Source organism: Drosophila busckii, chromosome 2R (genome assembly GCF_011750605.1).
Source record: "Drosophila busckii strain San Diego stock center, stock number 13000-0081.31 chromosome 2R, ASM1175060v1, whole genome shotgun sequence".
Taxonomy (NCBI): Eukaryota; Metazoa; Arthropoda; class Insecta; order Diptera; family Drosophilidae; genus Drosophila; species Drosophila busckii.
The window spans coordinates 447,540-470,852 of NC_046605.1; the positions used below are offsets into that span (position 1 = coordinate 447,540).

At 46.7% G+C, this 23,313-nt stretch overlaps 3 protein-coding genes across 6 annotated transcripts; all 3 read right to left on the reverse strand.

Moving 5' to 3' along the window:
- Positions 1-1,286: 1,286 nt before the first annotated feature.
- Positions 1,287-3,041, reverse strand: LOC108595281 (putative inorganic phosphate cotransporter). Its single transcript, XM_017980494.1, has 4 exons — positions 2,947-3,041; positions 2,723-2,859; positions 1,578-2,669; positions 1,287-1,525 (listed from the first exon to the last, which is right to left on the reverse strand). Exons 1-4 carry the CDS (start codon positions 2,966-2,968, stop codon positions 1,304-1,306), a joined length of 1,473 nt encoding a protein of 490 aa, XP_017835983.1. The 5' UTR covers positions 2,969-3,041; the 3' UTR covers positions 1,287-1,303.
- A 510-nt stretch (positions 3,042-3,551) lies between these two features.
- LOC108596523 (CG30274) lies at positions 3,552-13,711 on the reverse strand. Of its 4 annotated transcripts, none has more exons than XM_017982409.1 (18): positions 13,630-13,711; positions 12,544-12,603; positions 12,020-12,180; positions 11,643-11,954; positions 11,402-11,587; positions 11,223-11,314; positions 10,991-11,105; positions 10,122-10,571; positions 8,941-9,090; positions 8,592-8,738; positions 8,384-8,537; positions 8,171-8,328; positions 7,643-7,763; positions 4,931-5,002; positions 4,392-4,871; positions 4,069-4,332; positions 3,915-4,012; positions 3,552-3,860 (listed from the first exon to the last, which is right to left on the reverse strand). In XM_017982409.1, the coding sequence occupies exons 1-18, from the start codon at positions 13,688-13,690 to the stop codon at positions 3,678-3,680; spliced, it is 3,264 nt and encodes a 1,087-aa protein (XP_017837898.1). In that variant the 5' UTR covers positions 13,691-13,711; the 3' UTR covers positions 3,552-3,677. The 4 variants fall into 4 exon arrangements, 3 of the variants coding, with proteins under 3 accessions (XP_017837898.1, XP_017837897.1, XP_017837899.1); XM_017982408.1 differs by having other exon boundaries at positions 8,905-9,090; XM_017982410.1 differs by lacking the exons at positions 7,643-7,763; positions 8,171-8,328; positions 8,384-8,537; ... (8 more) ...; positions 12,544-12,603; positions 13,630-13,711 and adding an exon at positions 7,166-7,281.
- Positions 13,712-15,407: 1,696 nt separating this feature from the next.
- LOC108596524 (A disintegrin and metalloproteinase with thrombospondin motifs 16) lies at positions 15,408-22,437 on the reverse strand. The gene is made up of 10 exons (XM_017982411.2): positions 22,354-22,437; positions 21,165-21,632; positions 19,502-19,571; positions 19,014-19,097; positions 18,669-18,862; positions 17,752-18,614; positions 17,318-17,696; positions 16,483-17,257; positions 15,736-16,428; positions 15,408-15,677 (listed from the first exon to the last, which is right to left on the reverse strand). Exons 2-10 carry the CDS (start codon positions 21,399-21,401, stop codon positions 15,607-15,609), a joined length of 3,366 nt encoding a protein of 1,121 aa, XP_017837900.2. The 5' UTR covers positions 21,402-21,632; positions 22,354-22,437; the 3' UTR covers positions 15,408-15,606.
- Between the last annotated feature and the right edge of the window lie 876 nt (positions 22,438-23,313).

A 23,313-nucleotide genomic window follows, 5' to 3' on the forward strand; every position in this document is an offset into this window, starting at 1 on the left:
CTTGGTATTTGGGTATTTTAAAACTTTGGTCTCTACACGCGCTCATATGTGTGTTGGGGATATGATCTGATAAGCAATCTTTTTGGGCCCTCTAATCAACATTGATTATCCCATGATAAGGCTGCCCAACACGTGCTGCCCAGCAAACTGAAGTGAAAGCCGCCAAAGCATTTGTGGCCCTAAAACAATTTGCACAACATTAATTAGCCTCAAATTGTTAAGCTGTGTCGAAGATTAAAATTATGGCGGCAGCATTAAGGTTTAAATTGTTCGTTGATAAAGAGGGCACGACGTTAAGAGCCCAAAAGTATGTGTCAATTGTTCAATTCTTACAGTTTGTCTTGCTCAACAAGCCGCAACGTAGGCTACTTGCAAAAAAATTATTTTTTTTTTTTCCAATTTCAATTTATTTAGATATGTAATTTGTTGTTAAATTAGTTTGCTATTACCTAAGTGGTAACTTTACCTAATTATATTTTGCTAAATTATACTAAACTATACTATAATACTATAATAATAATAATAAAATAATACTATAGGATATGAGAATGGCAAGTGCAAGTGCAAATAATAATGCGTAGCCAATTCAGTTGCTGGGGAGCTCCCTCTTGCACACTTTATAATTATAGAATAATGCTGGCAGCTGTGCTAATTGAACTTTGAGCTAATCCACGCAAGTTACTGACCAAGTTTATGAGTGCCATATAACTTCAGGCTTTCCACTTGAAAAAAGTAATTGAGCCAAGTGTTTATATGACATCTTGTTTATGGCGGATTTCCGATTGCATGAACATTGATTTATAAAGTTGGTGAGTTAATTTATGTCTGGTGCACCTCCCAAAGGATTAACAAAGGCAGCGACTATAGAGGAGCAATCACTTAAAGCTTTAATATTACAAATTAGTCATAGTTGTTATTGCTTTTAGCCCATAGTGTTAGCAGTAGCCGCAGCTGGCTGTGACTCAAGTGCTCAGCTATAAATGGTTTTTTATTTTGTTATATTAGTTACTTGAAGCTGTCAAACTAACAAGTGTATCGCGTACATCTTCTTTTATGCCCATTGTAGCTACAATTGGCGTATTTGTTATTTACGTGTGGCTTTTGTTTAATCGCTGCTCTGTCAATTCCGAAAATTGTTGCTGCTGATTGTCAGACAAGCAACAAGCCCAAATTAATAATTTACTTTATCAATATCAACAAACAAGTGCTTAATATGAAGTATTTTCGTAACTTTTATTCACTAAAGTAATAGTATGTATCTACGATCCAGCCGCGTTGAAATTGTTTTTATATTAATATTGTTTTAAAAGCTATCACTTGAGTTTCGTCTCGCTTCAATGGCCTTTGCACTGGCTCTGCGCGCTTGTCCTGCCTCCTGCGAATTCTCGGCCTGTTGGTTGTCCAGAAAGTCCGCTGCGTTCCACGGCTGGTTGACCATGCGTCCAAATATGATGTAGAACAGATTGCCCAGGAAGAATATAACAGCGGATATAATGAAGACCACTTGCCACTCAACGCGATCGTGCTAAAGCAAATTAATTATTATAGATGTCCAAATAGTTTCTGCTGCAACTTACGTCATTTTTAACCACGAGGCCAACCAAGAGCGGCGTCAGTATAGGCACAACATTTGCGCCCGTATTGACAATGCCCATGAGAATGCCCGCATGGTTGGGCGACAGATCGATGGTGTTGAGCGCACTGCCAATTGTGGCACCAGCATTAATACCCACGCTGGCCGTCATTAGCACAATGGCCAGCGTCTTCTGATTGCTGTCCAGGAAGCTGAGACCAACCAAGCTGATAGCTGGCAGCCAAGAGGCCACCGAGCTGAACGACTTGCGAATCCCAGTGATTGTTAAAGTGCCGCGTGTGAGGAGCACATCAGCGATTAGTATGTAGACGAAGGCCATGAGCCAGGAGGCAAAGTAGGGCAGGGCAGAGTACAGCGCATTGCTCTTCATGTCCATCAGCAGCACGCCGTTCATGTAGGCGGGAATCTCTGCCTGCAGCGTGGAGTAGCCCCAGGATTGTGTGCAACGCACCAGGAATAGCGCCCAGAAGGGCAGCGACGTTAGTATAGCCTTCCAGGGCACGGGTATTTGATTTGACTCCTTGGCCTGCTCCTCCTTTTGCTTGCTGTTCGCATTGATGGAGGACTCTATGTAGTTCAGCTCCGCCTCGCTTATGAACTTCGACTGGCGCGGCGTATCGGCGCCGAAGATCATCCAGCCTATGCACCAGAGCACACCCACGCCGCAAGATATGTAAAAGATGCCCGGCCATCCCATGCTAGACGCCGCCACCTGCCCACTCACAAACATAGCAAGCAAAGTGCCGCAGTCCAAGCCCGTGTTGGCTAAAGCGCCAAGCCTGTTGCGCTCCGACACAGGACACCAGTTTGCCAAGTGCGCGTGCACACAGGGAAACATAAGTCCCTGGAATATGCCCATGCCCACGCGTATGCCGCAATACACCTGCCAGCCGCCCCACTCCACAAGGAACGGCACCAGCAGCACCAGCAAGGCCGAGCCGATGGTGGACACAAACATAGTCCAGCGCGCACCAAAGCGCCGGCAGAGCCAGCCGCCCAGAAACTGCGTCATAATGTAGCCCCAAAAGAAACTGGATATAATGTAGGATCGCTCCATTTCATCCCAGTCGTACTCCTGCAGTGAATCACTCAGTGCTGAATTCTAAATATGAAGTTTTGCATGCTTACCGGAAAATTGGGATTGGTGCTCTCTGCATTGGTCATGGCTACCACAGCAACGCCAACATTGAATTTGGCCATGTAGTTGACCACAATGCTCAGGAAGAGCAAGAACGTTTGCACATGACGTTGACCCAGAAAGGGGCCTAAGTAAAAACAGCAAAAGTATTTGAGGCTTAAAATAAATTCTTTGTTTCTAATTTTGTACATTCCACATTCACTCTGAGATTTACCCGTATTTGTTTCCGCCGCCATTGAGCACCACACTTGAAGTTGAACTACGCGCGCACCACTTCGACAAGCAACTCAATTTTCAATTAGGCGTTAGTCCGCTTTACACCTGCCAGCAGCTAATCGATTCATAGCACTAATCTCGGCAGCGGCGGCGGCGGCGGCGTCAGCTGCGACTGCGCCAAATCAGCGCACTCAACAGACATTAGATAGGCGATCGATCGGGCATTGACAGTAAATCAAATACTACAATCGGATGAGAGACACAACTAAGTACACACCGAGCTTCCAATGTTGTGACTGCTCATTTGCATTGATAAAAGTCACAGATTAGCCGCAGAGCAAGAGAGTGAGAGAGGGAAGCATTTTAATTGACAGCTGTTTCTGGAGCTCAACAGCTGTTTAGGAATTAGTTGAAATTCTTTAGATATGCGATGATTTCAGCAGCGTAGTCAAAAATGCTGATTTATTTTTAGTGCTGCAGTTTCTGGGTAGTGGTGGCAAGGCCGTAATCTAATCACATTTCCAGTTACCCTTGCACTTATCTCTCGTGTGTATTTCACGCACTCTAGATTCAATGACAGTATCTTGATTTGAAGTGCTGGCCAAGAAGGTTTCAAGCTACATGAACTCTTGTACACCGTTTATTTTATTTGATAAGAGGATCGCTTGTGAGGCGCTTAGAACTAAGTAGTGAGTAGTGAGTTGTGTGTGTATGAGACTATTGCTTGAGTCAGCGGCTTTCGTCCTCCTCCTCCTGCAGGCGCAGTATGTCCGCCTTGTTGATGAAATAGTAGCTCGGCTGTCTACCCTTGAGATCCTTCGCCGTGCGCTTGGCACCATTTTGAATCAATATGCGACTCACGCTCTCGCAGAAATTGGTGCCCAGTGCATAGTGCAGCACAGTGCGTTCCAGCTGAGAGAGTTAAGCGTCAATTGAGTTACTTATTGCATTAGCATTCCCACTTACATTGTCTGTCACTTTGAGTGCTTCTGGGCTGAGCTGTACCAGATGCTGCACCATTTCCTCGGACTCCTTCAGCACAGCTATGTGCAGAGCAGTGCGACCTGCCAGAAGATTAAAGTGAGTTTGGATGCTAAGCAAAGCTAAACTCGCGGCTTACCATAATAGTTTTTGGTCTTGATGAGCCACTTGGCATTGGGTGCTGCAGTGAGCTCCTTGAGCCGTTCCATATTCTTGTCACGTATAGTTTGATGCAGCTCCTCGCGTGTCTCTTCCAGCGTACGCAGATTGTTGAAGAAGCCAACGAGCGTGTCGTGCTGGCGCTCAGTGGCCACATCCATAATAACCTTGCCGCTTTCATCCTCTATATCCAGTATATGATCATAGCCCTGCAGAGCCAACTGCTCAAAGTATTCCAGGTCACCTGGCAGTAAAAAATAAATTGTAGACACTCTCCAGTAAAGCTGAAAGCAAAACTTTTACCCAGCACTGCTTGAGCAATGATAAAGCGATCGATTTCCACTGCATTGTTGGGCTGATTAGCTTGGAGTGCAACATCGCGAGCTGTGCGATAAAGCTCATCCCTGTAGGTGAGATCAATGCGCGACTCCTCGATGAGCGTGTAGAGAGCGCCACGCCTATGCGAACGGGCGCAGGCAAAGTGCAGCATGCTCTGGCCATGTTCGTCGCGCTCCTCCAGCTGCTGCGCCGCCAAAGCGCCATCCTCGTCGTCCTCGTTCATGGAGCGTGCGTCCGGCTCAATGAAGTCAGCAGCTGGGCGACTATTGGTGAGTTTTGAGTTGGCATTGGCGAGCGTGTTGCCGTTTCTCTTCTTCTCCACCAACACAGCTGGCTTGCGTTCGCCCATAAAATTCTGCAAGTAGCCTGTCAGATAGGCAACTGGATCCTTGGGACGCTTATTGGCGATTTCCGTAAGCGCTTTGATTAAGGGATCAGCAAGAGCTGCACAAGAATAACAATATTACAATTGATAGTATATCGATAAATACAATAAAACTTACAGTCCGCTAGATATTTGCCCTGCTCCGTTTTGAATATGGGATTGGCCTTGAAGCTCACGGGCTGCGACTGACCTGCGGCGCGTGAAAGAGAAAGGACATTAGACAGTATAGTGGAATGCGTGATCTAGACACTTATGAGAGCCACTACTAGCTAGTTAGCCTTTGTACACAAAGCGAGAGTCAACAGAGGTTGGAAATGAGAAATGAGCTCATGAGTGTGAAATCAACTTGGCAAATCATATCAAAGGTTGTTGTTGACAAAACAGTTTGCTAACGAGCGTACAGAGGCTCAGGATAACAGCGTACGATTAACGGTTAATGGCTAAGGGTTAGGGGTTAGGTACGTACATGAATCTCTGAATTAATTTTGCGTGCGACGGCCGAAAGCTGAGTTCTTTGGATTTTTGTATTTACTTTTGTGGTTGCTTGCTTGATGCTTTTTTTTTAGAGTCTAATGCATTGGTCAATCAATCAATCAATCGATTAATTAATCAACATTGCGTATTATGTAGAGTGTGCTGTACAGTTATGGGACTTGAGCGTGCTGGATAAACGGATTTAGTTGCGATCGATGATGCTGTTCTTCTTGCGCTTGAATATTTTCACCAGCATGGTGGCGATGTGCTTTGAGTTCGTCAGCGACATGTCCTTCTCCAGCGACAGTATGTTGGTCACTGCAGTGCAGTAGTCCTGGAACAGCACATACTCCACGACGCCCATGCTCTGCATGTTTATCAGGCGCACTGTCAGCTTGGACAAGCGGTTGGTCACCAGACTGAGGCCGCGCACTGAGCACAGATGCCGCAGATTGTCCATTTCCTTCATCAGATTGGGCAGCTTCACTATGGTGGTCATCTTGAGGCCGCTGCCCAGATAGGCTGGCCGGGATTGCAGATAGCCCAGCAGGTAGCTTTCCTTAAAGTGCAGCTGCGTCTCCAGATACGAAATGGCGTTGCCCACGCGTGTGTAGGCTGCGCCCATATCCGGCGCATCCTTGCCGCTGGTCACACTTATAATTCGCAAATGCTCCTGCACATTAAGCCACACCGCCATGTTGTGCGCAGAGTTCATGTAGACGCCACGCCCATAGGGCCAGAGAGCGCCATTGAAGGCTGTGGACTCGGCCGCCTGCACCAGATCGTTGGTGTCCAGCAAGGGTATCATCAGGCCCATGCTGGTGAGCAGCTTTGCTGGCTCCGAGTCCGGCTCTAGCAGCTCTGTCAGCGTATAGTAATTGCCGGATTCGGTCTCGCCTATGGCCTCGGCAAAGTTGGCCGTAAATATTTTGCTCATCATTATACGCTCCGCGTGCTCAATCTGGCCAATGGTCAGGTTCAAAGGCAGCTCCAGCTGATCCAGATTGCGGGAGACTTCCACAACGCAGCGCGTAACCAGCAGCGACTCGTCGTCGAACACAAATGCCGCCGCATTGAGGCGCTCGCCGTTGTCCATGGGAAAGTAGGCGAGGCGCGGATGTGGCTTGAAGTCCGCGTCAATGCTCAGGCAATGCATGTCCTTGAGGAACGGCACCAAGAACTCCTGGAACACCACAAACACATCAAAGTCGGGTGCTATAATGCCACAGTTGATGTCCTCCTCCAGATGACGCAGCTTCGAAGTCTTGCGCATCGCCGGCCAGAGCACATCGAACAGATTGTGATCCAGGCGCGTCTGGCGCAGCTTAATCCGCTCGTAGACTGCGCGCTTAAGGAAGCGGCTCAGATAGCTTGTCACCGACAGCTGCAGCGAGGAGGCGCTCAGCGGCTTGCGATGCGACAGCGCCGAGGCTGTAGAGCCGCTCAGCAGTTTGCCAGACTCCGCTATGACGCTGAAGCAGCGCTCCAAAGTGCGTGCGATCTCTCCATCCTTAAGCTCCCGCCGTGCGCTATGCAAATCATCGGGCACTGTTGCGCGTCGTCGTAGTTGTTGTTGTTATTGGGCAGCGTTAGGTGTAATTGTTGATGATTATCAGTTACAACAGCACAAGCAACACACACACAAGGACACACATGGACACAGAGTTACAGAGCCGCACAGTAAGACTTTTGGTGTGGGTGCTTGGGGTGCGCTAAAAATAGGCGCGTGTGCTTAAACAGGTGCGAGATTCAACTATTGCCGCGTCTTCACAATCTGTTTGATAGCTCTAAAGCTCTTGTGCGTTTTAATTAAACAAACTGTTGGTAGTGCTGGATTTATCTTTAACTAGTTAGCTCTTGTTAGCAGATAACGACATACCAAATATATCATCGATATTGTTGATAATCTCGTTGAAGAACTCACGATTGGCCGCCATTTTACCAGAGAGATAAGTGAGGCTAACAATTAGTTAGAACTGCGAACTAAACTTGGCAGCAGCGAGGCCCAACCGCGCGTACTAAACACCCAAAGTTGACTAAACCAACTTAATACAAGCGAAAGGCGCAACTATGAATATGTGAGAAGCACACACAATCAGTGAAGGACGCATGGCTGTGTGCCTGTGTGTGGGTTAAAAATCGATGTTTGATGTGGATTGCCGCCCCAAGTTCGGTTCGGCAAACAAATGTATTTAATTGTTTGAATAGCCCCCAAGCTATGACTGTAATTGAAGCACACACACACACACATACACATACAGAAGCCAAACAGCAAAGCAACAAAAACATTTAACATAAGAATTAATATGAAATGAAGCCACAACAATTTGAACATAGTATATGAAAGGCGCGCTACCTTGATCGCTCAGCAACTCGTTCTCCAGCTCCTCGGCGCCAAAGACTTCGAGCAGCTCGCTGTAGGTGAGCACATCCTTGGACTTCTCCATGTCCACATAGAATTCAGGCGTGTGGCCCAGCTATGGAATATTAAATGGATAAATGCGCTGCAGTTGTCTTCGAACGTTGATTTCATATTTATGGCATATTGATTGACGCATGGGGCAAGTTCGAGGCTCGACCTTGATTCCTCGCTGACAATTGAAAGTCAACGCCAAGAGCCCTTGGCCCATTAACTAGTCCTACTATATAATTTTAAAAACCTACAAGCTACACGTTCTCTCTTAACAAAGCCAGCTGTGCTTGTTCACAAAAGTGGGCGTCTAAACTATTTAATAACTATTTTAAGTTTCTTGATAAACCCATGAAACAAAACTCAAAGTCGTCAGTAGCGAGGGCTGGGGTCAAGTCAATGCGACTTGAATTCGTTAGAAATAATTCCAAATAATTCGTTTTATATTTTTGGAAGCCATGAATTATTACGCACCTTGTCGAGCGCCTTTGAATTGGCGCCCAGTTGCGCTAGGACATTGTAGAAGTGCCCGTTGTCCTTAATTGTGGCCGCATAGTGCAGCGCCGTGCGTCCGTCATTATCCGTAATTGCCATCGTCTCCGGAAACCGCGAAGCCAAATAGCGCACAATATCTAAAGCGAAGCATTTGGAGTAGGAGCAGTAGCTGGCATTATGCCGGGCACTTACCGCTGTGGCCAAAGAGCACGGCCACGTGCAGCGGCGTCGCGCCATTGGGCGATATGTCGTCCTTAGCAATGGCAAACTTTCGGCGATCCAATGCCTGCTGCAGGGCGAGCAGGCCGCCGTCGCGTGCCGCCTCGTGCACGCGATGGATTTTCTCCTAGGGATTCGAGAATTAAGCGCAAAGTGAGTTGAAGTAATTGGAAGGACGCACCATATAGCTGGGCACATTGTTGAGGAACGCCTGTATTTCCGGCTCATTGGCTTTGAGCTTGAGCAAACGCGCACCCTCCCCACTCAACACAATCTCCGCCAGCTGCTCCAAATCGCCAGCGTCTATAATCTGCTGCAGGCGTGCATCCTGTTGGTTTCAAAATAGATTTATTTATGGCAAAGCAAATAGAGAGGCACATGCAGTTGGAGCTAACAAAAACCAAGAGTGCTGCGATGGTCAAAGTGCTGACACACACATAAAGATGAATAACTGATAACTGATAAACAGAGATAAAGGGTTAAGCCGCTTATACTTCATCGACTTCATAGGGTGCAGTTTGAGACTGAACTGTAAAATCCTCGGAGGCGCCCTGCACAAAGCCCTCAATGGCCAGCGAAGAGCTGAGCGAGTTGGCACCATCATCTGCATTGGGCTCCAAGGGCGGCTCGGGCTGCTCGGCGAGCTTGCGGCGAGTGCTCGGTGTGACGGCAATCACATCCTAAATAGACGTTATTTTTTAAAGAGCATTATATCATTATCGATTTAGATTTAGAGTCAGGGTGCACACACACACAGCTAGTTAATACACACACAGACTACTACGTCCAACCAGTGCCAGTTGTGAGTGCAATTGATCTGTTTGGTGATAAAAAGTCGCGTATACGTAATATTGCGCATACGCTGCAGGTCATTAAGTAAATATTCCGCACACACACAAGTTAGTTGCAACAAATAAATGTGAACTTGAAATGCAGCACTACGCCCACTACCACAAAATTTGATGATATATATACATATGTATCTATATCTAACATTTGCAACTGTGCTTGACGTTTGCATGCTCAGTTGCCATTTCGCTGACAGCGGAGGCAACCCAAAGACTCCGACAGCCACATGGAAAGTGAAATGCCATATGTACATTTATAAATAATCACATTTGAGTAGCGTATATAGCACACATGAGTTATTATAAACTGTATATCTGCAGCTCAACAGCTGCTGATTGGGCCAATCGATATGCGATACAACTTAAACGAAACGAAACATAACAGAAAAACAGTTACAAATGGAAAGTTTTAGACAGAAAGAGAGTTATAGATAGATAGAGAGAGAGAGAGAAAGAGAGTAAAGAGTTAAAGTTGAATAAAATTGCAGTACAGTGCGTATACATAACAAAAACACAAGTTGCATTTATTTTTATTGCTCAGTTAGTTTTGGGATGAAGCTTATTATTATTACTATTTAGTAGTTTAATCAAATATACAGTTGACTTTAAGTTTAAGGCAAAGACTATTGCTGTTGATTGCTAAAAATTGTCGTTAAAATAGCTTGCAGAATTTTCTCGCTTGATTAATAAAGTTATTGTTTTTGTATTTTTACAGTTTCACATATGAGAACGCTCACAACACATCAATTTGTAGCGGAACTACATTTACGTTTACGTTTACAAGGAGCTAATGGGATTACTAAAGAAAAAACAATTGCTGACAGCACAAGACCTGGCTCTACTCAAAGCATGCCCATCTGTACCTCATCGTCCTCATCCTCTTCGTCGGCAGCAGCAGCGTCGGCATCGTCAGCTGCAGTTGCCACTACAGCTGCATCATTCGTCTGCTCCTCGTTCTCCGGCTGCTCTTGCTCTGCAGCAGCTGCAGCTTCTGTATCATTTGGCTCTTCTGCTTCAACTTCGGGCTCCACCACGACTTCATCGCTTTCGTTTTCCTTATCATCCGCTGGCTGTTCCTCTTCAGTCTTTTCGTTTGCATTTTCCTCACTCTCCGCTTCCAGCTCGCCATTGTTGTGCTCTTCATTTCCATTTGCTGCATTTTCAATGCCATTTTCCACAGCTTCTGGTTCGACTGCCGCTGCAGCTTCTGGTTCTGCCACTTCCTCTGTCTCTGCTTCTGCTTCTGCCTCTGCCTCTGCCGCTGCCTCTGTCTCTGCTTTATCTTCGTCGCCTTCTACAGCTCTTGCCATATTCTGTAAAAGTAAACAATTGTCGACTGATTGCTTGTCTGGTGCTCGATGACAGAGACGCCCGCTAATTAGCACAAATTTTCATTCAATTCATTCTCTTATTTCCATATCTAATTTACGAGCGTCTGCTGTATACTCTTATATAAATATCATGAGTCGTGGCAAAGGTTTTGTTCACTCTGTACTTGTAAACTTATATACACTCAAAGATGTGCGTGTATGTGTGTGTGTGTGTGTCGACAATGGCTTACTTTCGACAGTTGCCGGAAAAACATGTCGCATTCTTTTCAATTGGAGACTAAACAGCAAAAGCTCGGGGTGCAAGGCAACACACAATAAAAAACAAGAGCAAGGCAGGCAGGCAGGCGATGAAGGGGGAGGGAGGGAGGAAGAGCGCGCAAGGTGCTGCTGGAATGACTTACCTCGGCATCGCTTTCGATGTCACCGACTGTGTCAAACGCCGCCGGCGTCTCGGGCCGACGTGGCGTGGGCAACACTTCCGCCTTGGATGAATCATCCTCGTCATAGGCGCTGGCGCTGCTTACAAAATGCAAAAAGTTTAGGCCACCAAGTAAAGCCAAGCCAAGCCACGTAGCGCAACGAAACGAAACAAACCATGCTAGAGGGCCAAGAGGCCAACTGAATGTCACTTACCCATCGTTCGTGTCCAGCTCGGAGGTGTTCTCACCGCTGTCGTCCAAGGACTTACGGCCATTCATAGCGCCAGCTGGCTTCGCGTTCGATTTCTGACAATTTAAGTGGTCATCAAGTGAATTTTAATTAACCCATAAAGCAAACAGGCTGACGAGTTAGTGTGGGATGGGAGGACTTACCTTGACGGCCTTGCTGCTGTTGCTGCTGCTGGCGTCACCAACGCTGCTGTCCGTGCTCTCATCGCTCAGCGCCTCCCAGTCGGTGGCACTCTCTCGATTGATACGCGGCGCCTCGGGCACATAGACCAGGAAGGCGCGCTCGATTTCATGCGGCTTATGGCGATAGTACGAGGGCGTTCGCATTTTCTGAGAAGCCAATCGAATCGAAGTGAATTGAAATATGAAATGCTTGAGCACTTACATAATCGAGCGCCTCCTCATCGCAGCCAGCCTGAGTGAGCAGCGTGTAGCAGCGCATGTTGTTCTTGGCGCTGGCGGCCCAGTGCAGAGCGGTCTTGCCCGTTATGTCCATTTCATGCGCACCCTCTGGCCACAGGCTGGTGAGATACTCCAGAATCTTGGTGTGGCCCAAACCTGCTGCTTTGTGTATGACATTCAAGCCATTGCTGTCCTTGGCGGTTACCATGGCGGCTGGCACGGGTGGCTCCAGCTGCGATTGCAGCGTTTCCAGATTGTTATCAATAACCGCTTGATGCAGATCCTTGGTAGCATTCTGCAATTGGATTCGGATTCGTATACGAACTCGAAGCTAGACTATTATTACTATAGCCCGCTTACCATAACATGTGGCACTGCTGCCAGAAAGCGCTTGACACGCCCATTGTTGCTGGCCTGCTGGCATAGGCGCTGTCCTTGTCCCGCCCATAGAATGCGCGTTAGTTTGCTGATATCCTTTTCATGCATCCAGATGCGTATGGTCGATAGCTTTACCGAGAAATCTGGCAGGCGAAAGAAAAAGCAAATATCAATTTCCCAAAAGTTGCCAGCTTGCTGCCTTCCCCACCAGCAGCGAGTGGTGGGGCGGGGCGGAAAGCAATTTCATTTTCATTTTCGTGCTTGCATGCAATTTGCAAGTAAAACTAAATTAAAAATCAAGCAAATGCGCAAACTTAAAGTCTCAACAACTTTGTTGCAAGTTTTTTTGGCAAAGTTTTGAAGCAACTTAAAATGTTTGCAAGCTGAAGGTCATGCCGCCTGCCAGTTGCCAAAAGCATTTCAAAACACCCACTCGACTGTCGACTGTCGACTGCGAACTGTCGACTTGCCAGCTGTTAATGCTCTCACACATTACTCATACGCACCGTCGTTGTCGCGCCGCCGGCGTCCATTCTGCCCCGCCGTCTGTCCATTCATTGGCATAACTGCAATTCAAGCGAATATATTTAATAGTTGTACAAATTAATACTATAGTGCTTATTGTCGCCAGCTTATGTAATCTAAAAAGTCTCGACCTACTTTGGCTTTGGAAATTTTCTATAGACTTTGTACGCTTTTGCGTCTGGCAAGCTGAAGCCTCACTGGCCAACTGACCAGCGAGGTGTTGAATTTAGGACAGCTCAATGTGTTATTTATTTGCTGTTTTTTATTCGCCTTGGTCGCCAAATGAGCCCTCGCAACTGAAACTGAAATAGAAACTCAAAGCGGAGTCCGAGCCCCAAGCCGCAAGTCCGAGCTGGAGCTGGAGGTAATTGCGTCCTGTACGCGCTCTTCCGTTAGTACATGAATAAATAACAAAGCGCTTGCTAGCCCACTGTATATTTTAGATGTGTGTGTGTTTTTAGTGCTACCTTTTTATTAGCTACACTTAACAAAGTCAATTCGTTCGAGTTGGAGTTGTGCGGTTTTATTTTCTGATTGCAGTCTACATTTCTTACAGTGTATTTTGAGTACTTCCAGGTAAATATTGCATTCATTAGTAGCAGCTACTTGGACGCCTACACACATGTAAATATTTATATTCTTTTTATGCTGCAATTAAAATCAACCTTTAGCTATTTCCCACACTCTTTAGATGGCAGCCAAGACTGCTGGAGTGGCGCTTGTAAGTTGGCAAGCTCACACTTTCCACAGCAAGAAGAGAAAAGTTGAGTAGTTGTGGCAATAAAAAGGGCAACAACTGCCACGGAAATGGCGCATTAGCGATTGCCACTTAATGTTGCCTTGTAACTTGTTGAGTCCGCCTGACACATTTCAGGCACGCAATATGCAAATTTTTTTGGCCCACTATATTTCATTCATTTGTTGCCTTTTGTTGCCTTTTGTTACCTTTTCTGTTGCTGCGTGTCTCTATTTGCTGCCACACTTAAACAGAATTGCCTCAATTAGGCGCAACTAATGCAAATGAATGGCACTATATGGCGCCCATTAAGTGCAAGAGACTCACTCACCTTTGGGCGGCGATGAATGGTAGTAGAGTCCATGGAATCGACGTCTTCTCTTGGGCGGCATTTTTCACAAACTGTTGTCAGATCTCGGCTTAAAGTCCACGAGTCTGCACATTGCTCCAGTCGCGATGTACTTAACACATTTGCTCACTTGCTTAAAATTCTGGTGTAATCAAATTCAAAGTTAGAGTTCGTTATTTATTTCGCTTGCTTGGGTGCGCAGAGCACGTCCGTTGGCTTTGCGGGTTCAACGACGTCTGCCAGACATTAACGATTAAGCACTATGTCAATACGCATATTATGGCCACCATAAGCATTGTTGTTGCTGCTGCTGGTTTTACAATTGCAACGCGTGGGTCGCGTGCTTGCATAGAAAATAAACAACCCTAACCATGTGAATCTATGAACATGGTCAAATGGGTTTTTCAAATCGAGCTACCAAGCTACCCCAAAGAGTTAGAGAGTGGGATAGCGTAGTTTTAAATTAGGAACTACTACTATTGAGGTCAAATTTTAAATATGGAGCACTAGGCGTATGCGGAATCGACAATTAAATATCATTTAAAAGAAAGAGCAACTGCTTGTCGTACACGCTTGAAACTTTGCACTCGTAATTTGTCACTTTTGTTTCTAATGCACGAAACTTATATTTCACAGAGTTGAAAACTCATTGCATACTTATGCGGGCAACACCCATTAAATGAATGAAACGACAATGAAGCCCAGTGCAGGCCACTAGCCTGGCTATAAAGCGACAATTGTTGTTGTTGTTGTTGTGTGTTGAAAAGCAATAATGTCAATTAACACTAATCAATAATTCGATTCGACTTGGGAACTTATTGAAAGTGGCACAGCACACAGCTCAAAGTAACACAAATAATAACAAATAATAATTGAAGCCAACGACATCAAGGTCCTTTGGCTATACGTGGCAATTGTAGCACGTGTTGCGAACTTTGCTACGGCACAACAACTGCGCGTACAATTTCAATTGAATTCAAAAATTCAAATGACTAATTGAGTTACAGAATTCGCGCATTGCGTGCCAAGAAGCTCCAGAACAAAAGGCAGGCAATTGACACAGTTTCTGAAGAGCCTTGAAGTGCGTGCTTATGGCCCAAATGAAATGAAGATGGGGCCACTATGTGACCCAATTTAATGAGTCCCTTGGTGTACTCGAAATGTCAATGCCAAGACGCCAAGCAATTAGTTTTTCTAATTAACCAGCCCACGACGCAAAGCAACGATGACTTGCATTATACAGCTCGAAATTTCTCAAGCAGCTGCACTGAACTTCAATCTTATGTTCACTGCCCAACACACTGACACACTCACACTCACACTACACACTTTATTAAACTTTCTGAGTAAACTTGTAGCATTCGCTTTGCGGCTTTATATTGTTGCTTAGCTCGGTGCGCGCTTTAGTTGCCGACTGTGGCATATTCAGCGATTCGTAGGTGTTTTTATCTAATTTCTTGCGCAGGCACAGCACTGTCTGTGTCTCTGTGTGTGTGTGTGTGTGTTTGTGTTGTTGTTATCCCTTTTTGGTATCGAATATTGGTAATGGCTGTTAGCGTTTGCATGCAAGCACCAAAAATGGTAACAGTAACTGTGCAGTGGGCGTGGCGTTGACTCAAGTGTTTGCCTGTGTGTGTGTGTGTGTGTCTTTCGAGTTGTCGCTGCAATGCGTGCATACTTTTAGGCACAACCAATTCAAACTGCCGCCCCCCAAAAGCAGGCTGCACAATTTATATTTATTACTTGCTGAGCATGTCACAAAAATTTTAATTAAAAGTTAACTATACATATAAATGTATTTCTATTATATACTATAAATGGATTCTAAGCGATTTTTCAGTCACATGCAACACACACACACACACATATATACGTTTGTCTATAAGAATATTTCAGCTCGCTTAAGATTATACTTAGCGATTGTAACTTAGGCTAAGGCGCATTTAGAATTCTATGGATTCAGTGGTTGCTCAGTTCGTCTGCAGAGACGTGTATAGGATTGGAGAGTTCGATGTTGTCGCCAGCCTCAACTGCAAATCGAATCGGTTTATTAGCTAGAGCTTCAACTGGACTCCATGGACTACTCACCCGCTCGGTGCCGCTCAAAGTCTATAATACTGTTCACAATGCTGTTGAGAAACTCCTGCGTAATGGTCTCCGTTATGTTGACAGGCGCGTAGTGGAGAAAGCTGCGCTTCTGGCGCGACTGCTGCGGCGCCTGGCGCTTGCTGCGGAACAGGGCAAGGCTAATATGCGACTGCTGCAGCGGCAGGTTGTCGTGGCCAAACTCCAGGCACTTGCCATAGACGCAGTAGCGATGGCCCAGCTGCGAGCAGCGCGTGCCAATGGGAAAGTGTCCCTTCTGGCCATTGACCAGATAGTAGCGGTACTTGATGAACTCATCCTGGCAGCCGACGCGACAGCTGCGATCCGGCTCCTCAACGCTGGCAGAGATCTGCGCTCCATGCCCAGACAAGCCGTCCACCTTGCGACTGTACCGGGCGCAGGTTTGCTCCGCATACTCCGCCGGCGTCTGCAGCTGCTCGCAGGGCTTCGCCTTATGCGTACACAGCTGAATGTTGTGCTCTCCCGAGTGACGAGATCTGACCACCTGCATGCCCTTTGACTCTGTCATGCAGTTGGAGTGGCAACCAGAAATCACCTGCCACTCGTGCTCCAGCTGCGATTCGTCATTCGGCATGGAGTATGGATACCTGGCCTTGTACGGCTGCGAATGCGACATGTGATTATCCTGTGCCTGGAAGCTGCGCACGGCCACCTCTGCAAGCAAATAAATCATTAGCGACACGAACAACAGTTAGAGCTGCAGCTCACCATTCTCGTTGCGATTGCGATTCGAGTTGCGCCAATAGCTCACATTGTTGTGGTAGCTGGACTGCTGCTCCGCGGAGTCGCGTTGGGGACGCGCGCCCTTGTAGGCGCAGTAGCTGCGGCCCAGCCTGAAGAAGTTGTTGCTGGACGTGTGGCAGGAGAAGAGCTCGCAACGTCCCGCAATGCAGTAGCCAACGTCATCGGCCGTGTAGTGCTTGGCGCGACAACTGGTGCCGTCGGGAAAGGTCCAGCGGCGCGACTTGGTGGCGTTGCTCTTGGTGCGACAGAACACCTTGCACGAGTCCTCAATGCTGCCCACCAGCTGCTGCCCCTCGCCGCTCAGTTCGTTGTCCGAGAGTCGCGCCTGCTTGCAAACTCTCGTCGCGAAGTCGGCAATGGTCTGTTTGGCCACGCCGTAGCACTGCTTGGCTATGCAGCTCTCGAACTTGCGATCGCGTCCGCGGCAGCGCTGGCGATAGTTGAGACAGCTGCGATTGAAAATGCGCAGCCCGGTGCTGCCCTCACGATTGCCGGCGCCAATCAAACAGCCGGAGTCGCAGCTGCCGGCCTCGCCCCACTCGCTCCAGGCGCTGTCGCCCTCCCGCGGCAGCTCATTGCCTCTTGTCTCGTACTCCTGCAGCAGTTGCGTCATCTTGCTGGACTCTGCCACGCCAGCGTTCTTCTCAAAGCTCGGCTTGGCCAGGCCGCTCAGCTGCTTGAGCGAAGTCAGCGCCGTCTCGTGGCTGGGACGCAGCACACAGGTGCCGCCACGACACCACTGCAACAACAGAGATCTGAATGAGTAACTAACTTGGAATTGACTGATTGCTTGGCTTACCATGCGATCGCCGCACTCTGTGCCCTCCAAGGCTGGATGCGAAGTCCAGGTGAGTCGATCGCGCTGGCAGTGCAAATCGTGACAAATGTCAGACTTGCTCTGGCTGGCGGCGCGCTTGGAGTTGTGGCCATACTTGAGCATGCACTGCTGGTTGGCATCGAAGCGCTCGCCCGGCAACATGCCCTCGGCGTTGTGATCCAGATTCGCCTTGATCTGTCCGCGATCGAAGAGACACTCGGCCTGGCCGCGACTGATGAACTCCTCCAGATAAGTGCGCGAGCACTTGGACCACGTGATCTTCCCGCTGCCTAAAGTGGGCGACATGATGTGCAGACTGGAGTCGCAGCTGTTGTCCTGCGTGTCGTGGCGCATGCCCAAACTGCCAAGCAAACAAAAGTTATGATTATTCGAGCTCCAATTCGAATGCGACTTACTTGTGTCCAATCTCATGGGCCACCACAAAGACGCTCTCAAAGTGCTTGCCCTCGTTGATGGTGCACGAGTTGTTGGGCGAGCACATGCCCGCCACTGGAGCTAGTCCCACCACCTGGCTGTTGACCTTGCCGTTGTCCAGCACGTAGAGATCGTAGCCGGTTAGTATGACGGCATGATCATAGTGCAGCGTGTTGGCGTCCGAGATGGGATTGAAGCCACGCTGCCACTCGCAAAAGTTGCCCAGATAGGTGTCAACGTCCCTGGAGCGCTGCAGATCGGGCGGATCCTTGCGAAAGATCTCCAAGCGCTTCAGCACAAAGTTAATGCGCCTGCCCAGCGTCGGATGATGATAGAGCAGCTGCACACCATTGATCATGGCCAGCACAAAGCGCACCAGCTGACTCTCCGTATCCCTGGGGTAATTGCTCTCCATGTGGCGATACAAATCGCTGTCCACAAAGATCGCCGTCTCTATATGCAGCTCGTGTGGCGTGCCCCAGGCACGTGGCCCACCTCCAATGTGTCGTCGATGTCGCTGCGCATCGAATTGCTTTGCTGGCTGCTCATAATGATGATGATGATGCCGCGGCTGATAGCGCAGACGTAGCTGCGATTGCGATTTGCGACGCGAGTGTTGCTGCTGCTGCTGCTGCTGTTGCTGTTGCTGTTGATGCTGCTGCGGTTCGTTGAATTCCGCTGCATTGGGCTCGAACTGCACGCTCTCTAACGGCGTCGACTGACTGTTGCTGTTGCTGTTGCTCTTATCTAAGCGCGCCTGGTAGAGCACATGGGCAGCTGGGCCAAAGCGCGCAGGCAGCGGATGAACGACAAAGTTGCTCGCGTTCTGCCGAAACACTCCGCGCTGCAAAGAGCGACACTTAGTTGCTGGCAGAGTAAATGACTGGGACGTACTTACCACGCTCTGATCATCGCAGAGGTCCAAGGCTGCCCAGGCGCTGCGATAGAAGCAGCGCTCGAAACGCTGCAGCAACTTGGGTGAATGCTCCACGAGTTGCGTGCCGTTGGCTGTGCGCCGTATGAAGATGAAGGCATCGTCGATTAGCTGCGACGTCTGTTGCAACTGCAGCTTTGCCTCCAACGGGCCGCTGGCTGCCAAATGCATTTTGCGAATTAATTAAACCATTCGTATAATGACCGCCGCCTCAGCTCCAGCCTCAGCATCAGCCTCAGCCAGCTGAGACAACTGGAGCAGCACGAGCTGTGTGTCTGTGTGCGTGTGTGTGTGAGTTTGTTTGCTTACCTTGCGCTGCACTGCGGCGTTGGCGTGGCCGTCGCTCCTGCTGTGCACTGCGGCGATCTAAATGCACGAATTTGAATTCGGGCACTGCGGGTGGTTGGAGGAGCAAGCAAACGGGTAAACAGCATTAGAATACCAAATGTGCGGCATGCCATGAATCAATGGCTATGTAATAACATGTTTCAGTTTTCGAACATGACATTGATTTGGCTAACCTAAGGTAATTTCTACACTGCGCAAAATTTAAAGCAAACTAACTTGGCTTAAACTTCCGCCTGCTTTGTTACTTATTCTAAACAATAGTCTGGTTTGGAATGCTTGAGCGAATTGCTGAAATCACCCAGCGTACTGAAGAACTCTTCATAAATATTTCCAAACTAAATCGCTGTCAAACTTAATTATGCGCTCGACTCTTGCAGATTATATGTATTATATGTATGTCAGCCAGTTAATCTTTCCAATCGGCTGACTGCAGCAAGAAGAGAACTTACCAGTTGCTGAGCCAAAGAGCAGCGCTCGCTCGTGCGCCGCCAGCTGCTGTAGCAGTCCGTTCTCATCCAGCTGCAAAGAGAAAGGGAAACGGCGCCAAGATTCAGCAAAGCGTAAAAATACTAAAGCCTGCAACTGTTGCTGTCTTAAAAGCCAGCAAGCATTAAAAGCCCGAAAAAATAGAAATAAACACTTTCACTGGTACGCAACAATAGGGAAATTAGTTGAGGAAAATTCCCATAAGACGGTTTATGGAAATTTGAAAATCATGGCAAGTGGAAAAGCCACCACGCATATCGGCGCTTATATCGGTCAGTGGTGTTGGTGCAGCTTCCCAGCTAATAGCTGTGCCTAGGCTAATGTCTGTTTGATCACTTGTACTAACTATTATTTAATTTAATTTGTTGTTACATTTGAGGGAAAAGCGCACGTTGCGGCCCAGCGATGCGTGAAGAGCGCTACCGCCCACAACTAGTGGGCAAATTGCATTAGCCAGCTGTTGAAAAGAGGCGTGGCAGTAATAAGCAGCATAATCTGTAGCTGAATTCATTTTCGAAGATCTCTTTTTGATTTTGTTTCATTCTTCTGCTCTGCGTGCAAACAAACAAAGTTCAATAAAAGCGAACACAAATTGCCAGCAAGGGCAACATTAACATAAAAGAGTCAGCACACGACAAGTGCCGGAAAAGCCCAACAACAACAACAACAACAACAACAACAACGAAGCATTGTTAATGTAGCTGGAGCTGGAGTTGGAATTGGAGCTGTATGTAAGCGCTGGCTGATTATGTGATGAAATTTTGCGTGACCCGTTGGCAAAATAAATAAAAATGCTGCTGCAAAGCGTTGAAAAACTCCGAGGCAAATGCTAAAGCCAATTGGGCGGAAGCAGTCGGAGACTAAGAAGTGCCAAAGGGGAAATGCTTGTTAAAGTGTAAACCAGCCAAAAGGGGTTCTCAACTAAGCGGAGCCAACTAATTTGCCCGCCGCTTGGGTCAACAACTTGAGACGCGCTCAACTGCGAAAAATTAAATGAGAATTTGAGTTGCAAGTTTCGCACAGCTGCCAAAATGTCGCGACAGCTTTTTTATTTTTCTCACTGTTCGCTCTGGCTCAGATGCTAAATCGTTGAAGCATGTGTATGAATTTCTCGCCCCCGCCACGCAAATCGAGCGATGAATTCCAGCAATGCAATTGAAGCCAATGCGCGAGGCTTGCAACAAGCGTTTTACACAACTAACAACATCAGAGCTACTCTCATTGTTGGCTCCATATAAATAATTAAATTTATGTTAACGCTGCCATAAAGTTTGCAACTTGACATGATGTCTTGGCTTGTTCGACAGAGGTTTCCATTTACGCTCCAAGAACATGATTTAAGGCATGGCCTGGCCTGCCCTGGCCAGTTCAATAGACTAGAAAGTGTTTGGCGAAACAGGCGTAAGTGCTGACGATGAATCACGCGATGCATTTTAGCTGAGATATGCATTTATTTCTGTTGTTGAGTGTCTGTCGAATGTTTTTGGGTTGCGCAGTGTCAAGTGGCGCACCAGTGGCCTGATGAGCTCAGGTTCTAGGCGATGCATATGGTATGATAAGTGTGGCCATGTGACAAATGCCATTAATAAATCAATGCTGAATATCAATTTCGAATGACGAGCTTACCTCAATGCCATTCCAATGGACGCTGCGTCGACGTCGCAGCTCGATGTGCACGCCATTAGCACTAGCGTGGGCAGTGGCAGCGAGCCAGAGGCTGGCCAAGACAATTAGGCACCAGCGTTGACAATGCGATCGCTGGCGATTAGTCTTAGCTGCAGTCACAGACATAACGACGCGACGCTTGCTTAACGCACAATTATTGTTATTTGCAGGCACCCTCCCGGCTTGTAATGATTTCATTTACATTTGTTACAAACTCACTTAAAGTACTTGCTACTTTTGTAATTGTTGTAATTACACGCGACTCTTTGTTGCAAAATATGACAACTTTGCTTTGATTGCTCTTTTTGACTTTCGTAGATTCTGCTGCGCAATCCGAAATTAATTTATGTTGTTGCTCATCATTTGCGTCATCACCTTGTTTTATTTGCAATAAAAATCAAAATAGTGCACACACATGATACAGTGGAACTGCAACGAGTGAATAAAAATAATCTTTTAGTGGAAAATTTATGTAAAGTACTTTGCAAGTTTGTTGTTAGTTTTAGCTTTTGAATTTTAGCGATAGCTTGCACCACTGTACATGCATTTTTCTATTTCTATTTCAGTTCAGTTCATTGCAGCAGCATAAGCAGAAGCAACAGGGCAGAGAGAAAAGTGAATGCACGCGTCGACGTCTGCGTCGCAGTCGGCTTTAACGGCAGTTAATTTAACTGTTTATGCACTAATTAATTGCTGCTGTTATGATTGTTGTAGTGTGTTGCATTTAGAGCACGCTTTGCCCAACACTTCGTCGCTCTTTTACTTTTCTATTGTGCCACTCTTCTATTTTTTTGCAAGTTTGTTGCCTCAGTTATTTGTGAGGGGGTTGATAACACGCACTTTAACTCAAGAGCTTATTGTAGTTCAATCGCTTCCTCATTGCAGAGATAGCAATAATTCAAATTGTGCACAATTAAAGTGCGCACAACATTTTGTTATTATATGCTCGCTTTTGTTTTCACATTTAGACGCATTTATTTTTATTTAAACACTCAGCGCGCACACACATGAATATATTAAAATCAACAGCCGCTCTCATGCAGAACGTTATTTGCGTTTACTACAATTTTTGAATTTTGTTCAACAATAACAGCAACAGCAATAATAATAATAGAAATATTTTAAAAATAAATAAATCACTTTGCATTACTCTTGGTTTATCTAGAGGTCAGCTTATTAAATCGGTGGCCCACTCTAATACACAAACGAAACGGACAAAGCCCGGGCAGCGATCTTCACTCGATGGAGCCACATGCGCGACTGTTGAAAAACTCACAACTGCGGAAAACTTTATTGTTTTTCAGCTGCTCAAAATATTGTTTTTTCCATCAAGGCACAGGTACTCAGCGCGCACTGCGCTCTGTTTCTCTCCCTGCCTTGCTCAGTTGCTCTTTTTTGCATTTTTGTTTTATGCGTCTGATGCTCTGATGGTGTGGAGTATGCTAATGAGCGCTGCTTTTAACGGAACAATAGAACGTCAGCGCCGAAAAATTAGCAAAAAGTGCAGAACGCTCTTTTTTATGGTCAAGTGCCTGAAGCTGGTGTTGGTTGTTATTGTTGCTGGGGCGTCCGCGCAGACGAGAAAACTTGACACTGATCATCACAGTCGAGTAAAAAAGACAAGCCAAGAATTATGTTGCATTTCCGTTTGGCTTGAAGTACATACGTATAAGAAAACAACAGGAAAATCACTTACCGCGGCATTGTGTAGGAAATCTTAAATCAACAATTCAAATGCAAATAGCGCTAAATTGTCGAAGAACATTTGCCAAGAAGACGGCCAAAGTCGAAGCTGAATTGAATTGAAACGATCCACTTTTAATTGATGCAATCATTGAATGAGAGCACTGTGCTAATGATGAACTGAGCAGCTAACGAGTTGACTCCAACAACAAAAGCACCATTGCATTCAATATCAAAGAATTTAGTTATTTTATATTTAAAAATGTATTTTCTGTGTCTAACCCACAGTAGCCAATGCCATACATCGTTTATACGCGTCAATAAATAGTTTGCTTGCTTCAGATGTTTACCTGAAATATTTGAATTCGAATTTTGCGGCTCGTTAATTAGTATAATTTGGTATATTAACTACAAAATATCGATATTG

What these genes read in the sequence shown, in the direction of transcription:
- LOC108595281 (XM_017980494.1), bottom strand. Translation starts at nt 2,968, where the DNA reads ATGGCGGCGGAAACAAATACGG. An exon ending in GGCGGCGGAAACAAATACGG is followed by an intron (nt 2,860 to 2,946) that starts GTAAATCTCAGA and finishes GTTTTTACTTAG; the next exon opens with GCCCCTTTCTGGGTCAACGT. An exon ending in GCCTCGTGGTTAAAAATGAC is followed by an intron (nt 1,526 to 1,577) that starts GTAAGTTGCAGC and finishes AATTTGCTTTAG; the next exon opens with CACGATCGCGTTGAGTGGCA.
- LOC108596523 (XM_017982408.1), bottom strand. Translation starts at nt 13,690, where the DNA reads ATGCCGCCCAAGAGAAGACGTCGATTCCATGGACTCTACTACCATTCA. An exon ending in ACAATGTGCCCAGCTATATG is followed by an intron (nt 8,538 to 8,591) that starts GTGCGTCCTTCC and finishes TCGAATCCCTAG; the next exon opens with GAGAAAATCCATCGCGTGCA. An exon ending in ATTCAAAGGCGCTCGACAAG is followed by an intron (nt 7,764 to 8,170) that starts GTGCGTAATAAT and finishes AATATTCCATAG; the next exon opens with CTGGGCCACACGCCTGAATT.
- LOC108596524 (XM_017982411.2), bottom strand. Translation starts at nt 21,401, where the DNA reads ATGAAATCATTACAAGCCGGGAGGGTGCCTGCAAATAACAATAATTGT. An exon ending in ACGCCGCAGTGCAGCGCAAG is followed by an intron (nt 18,863 to 19,013) that starts GTAAGCAAACAA and finishes TGCATTTGGCAG; the next exon opens with CCAGCGGCCCGTTGGAGGCA. An exon ending in TCTGCGATGATCAGAGCGTG is followed by an intron (nt 18,615 to 18,668) that starts GTAAGTACGTCC and finishes CGCTCTTTGCAG; the next exon opens with CGCGGAGTGTTTCGGCAGAA.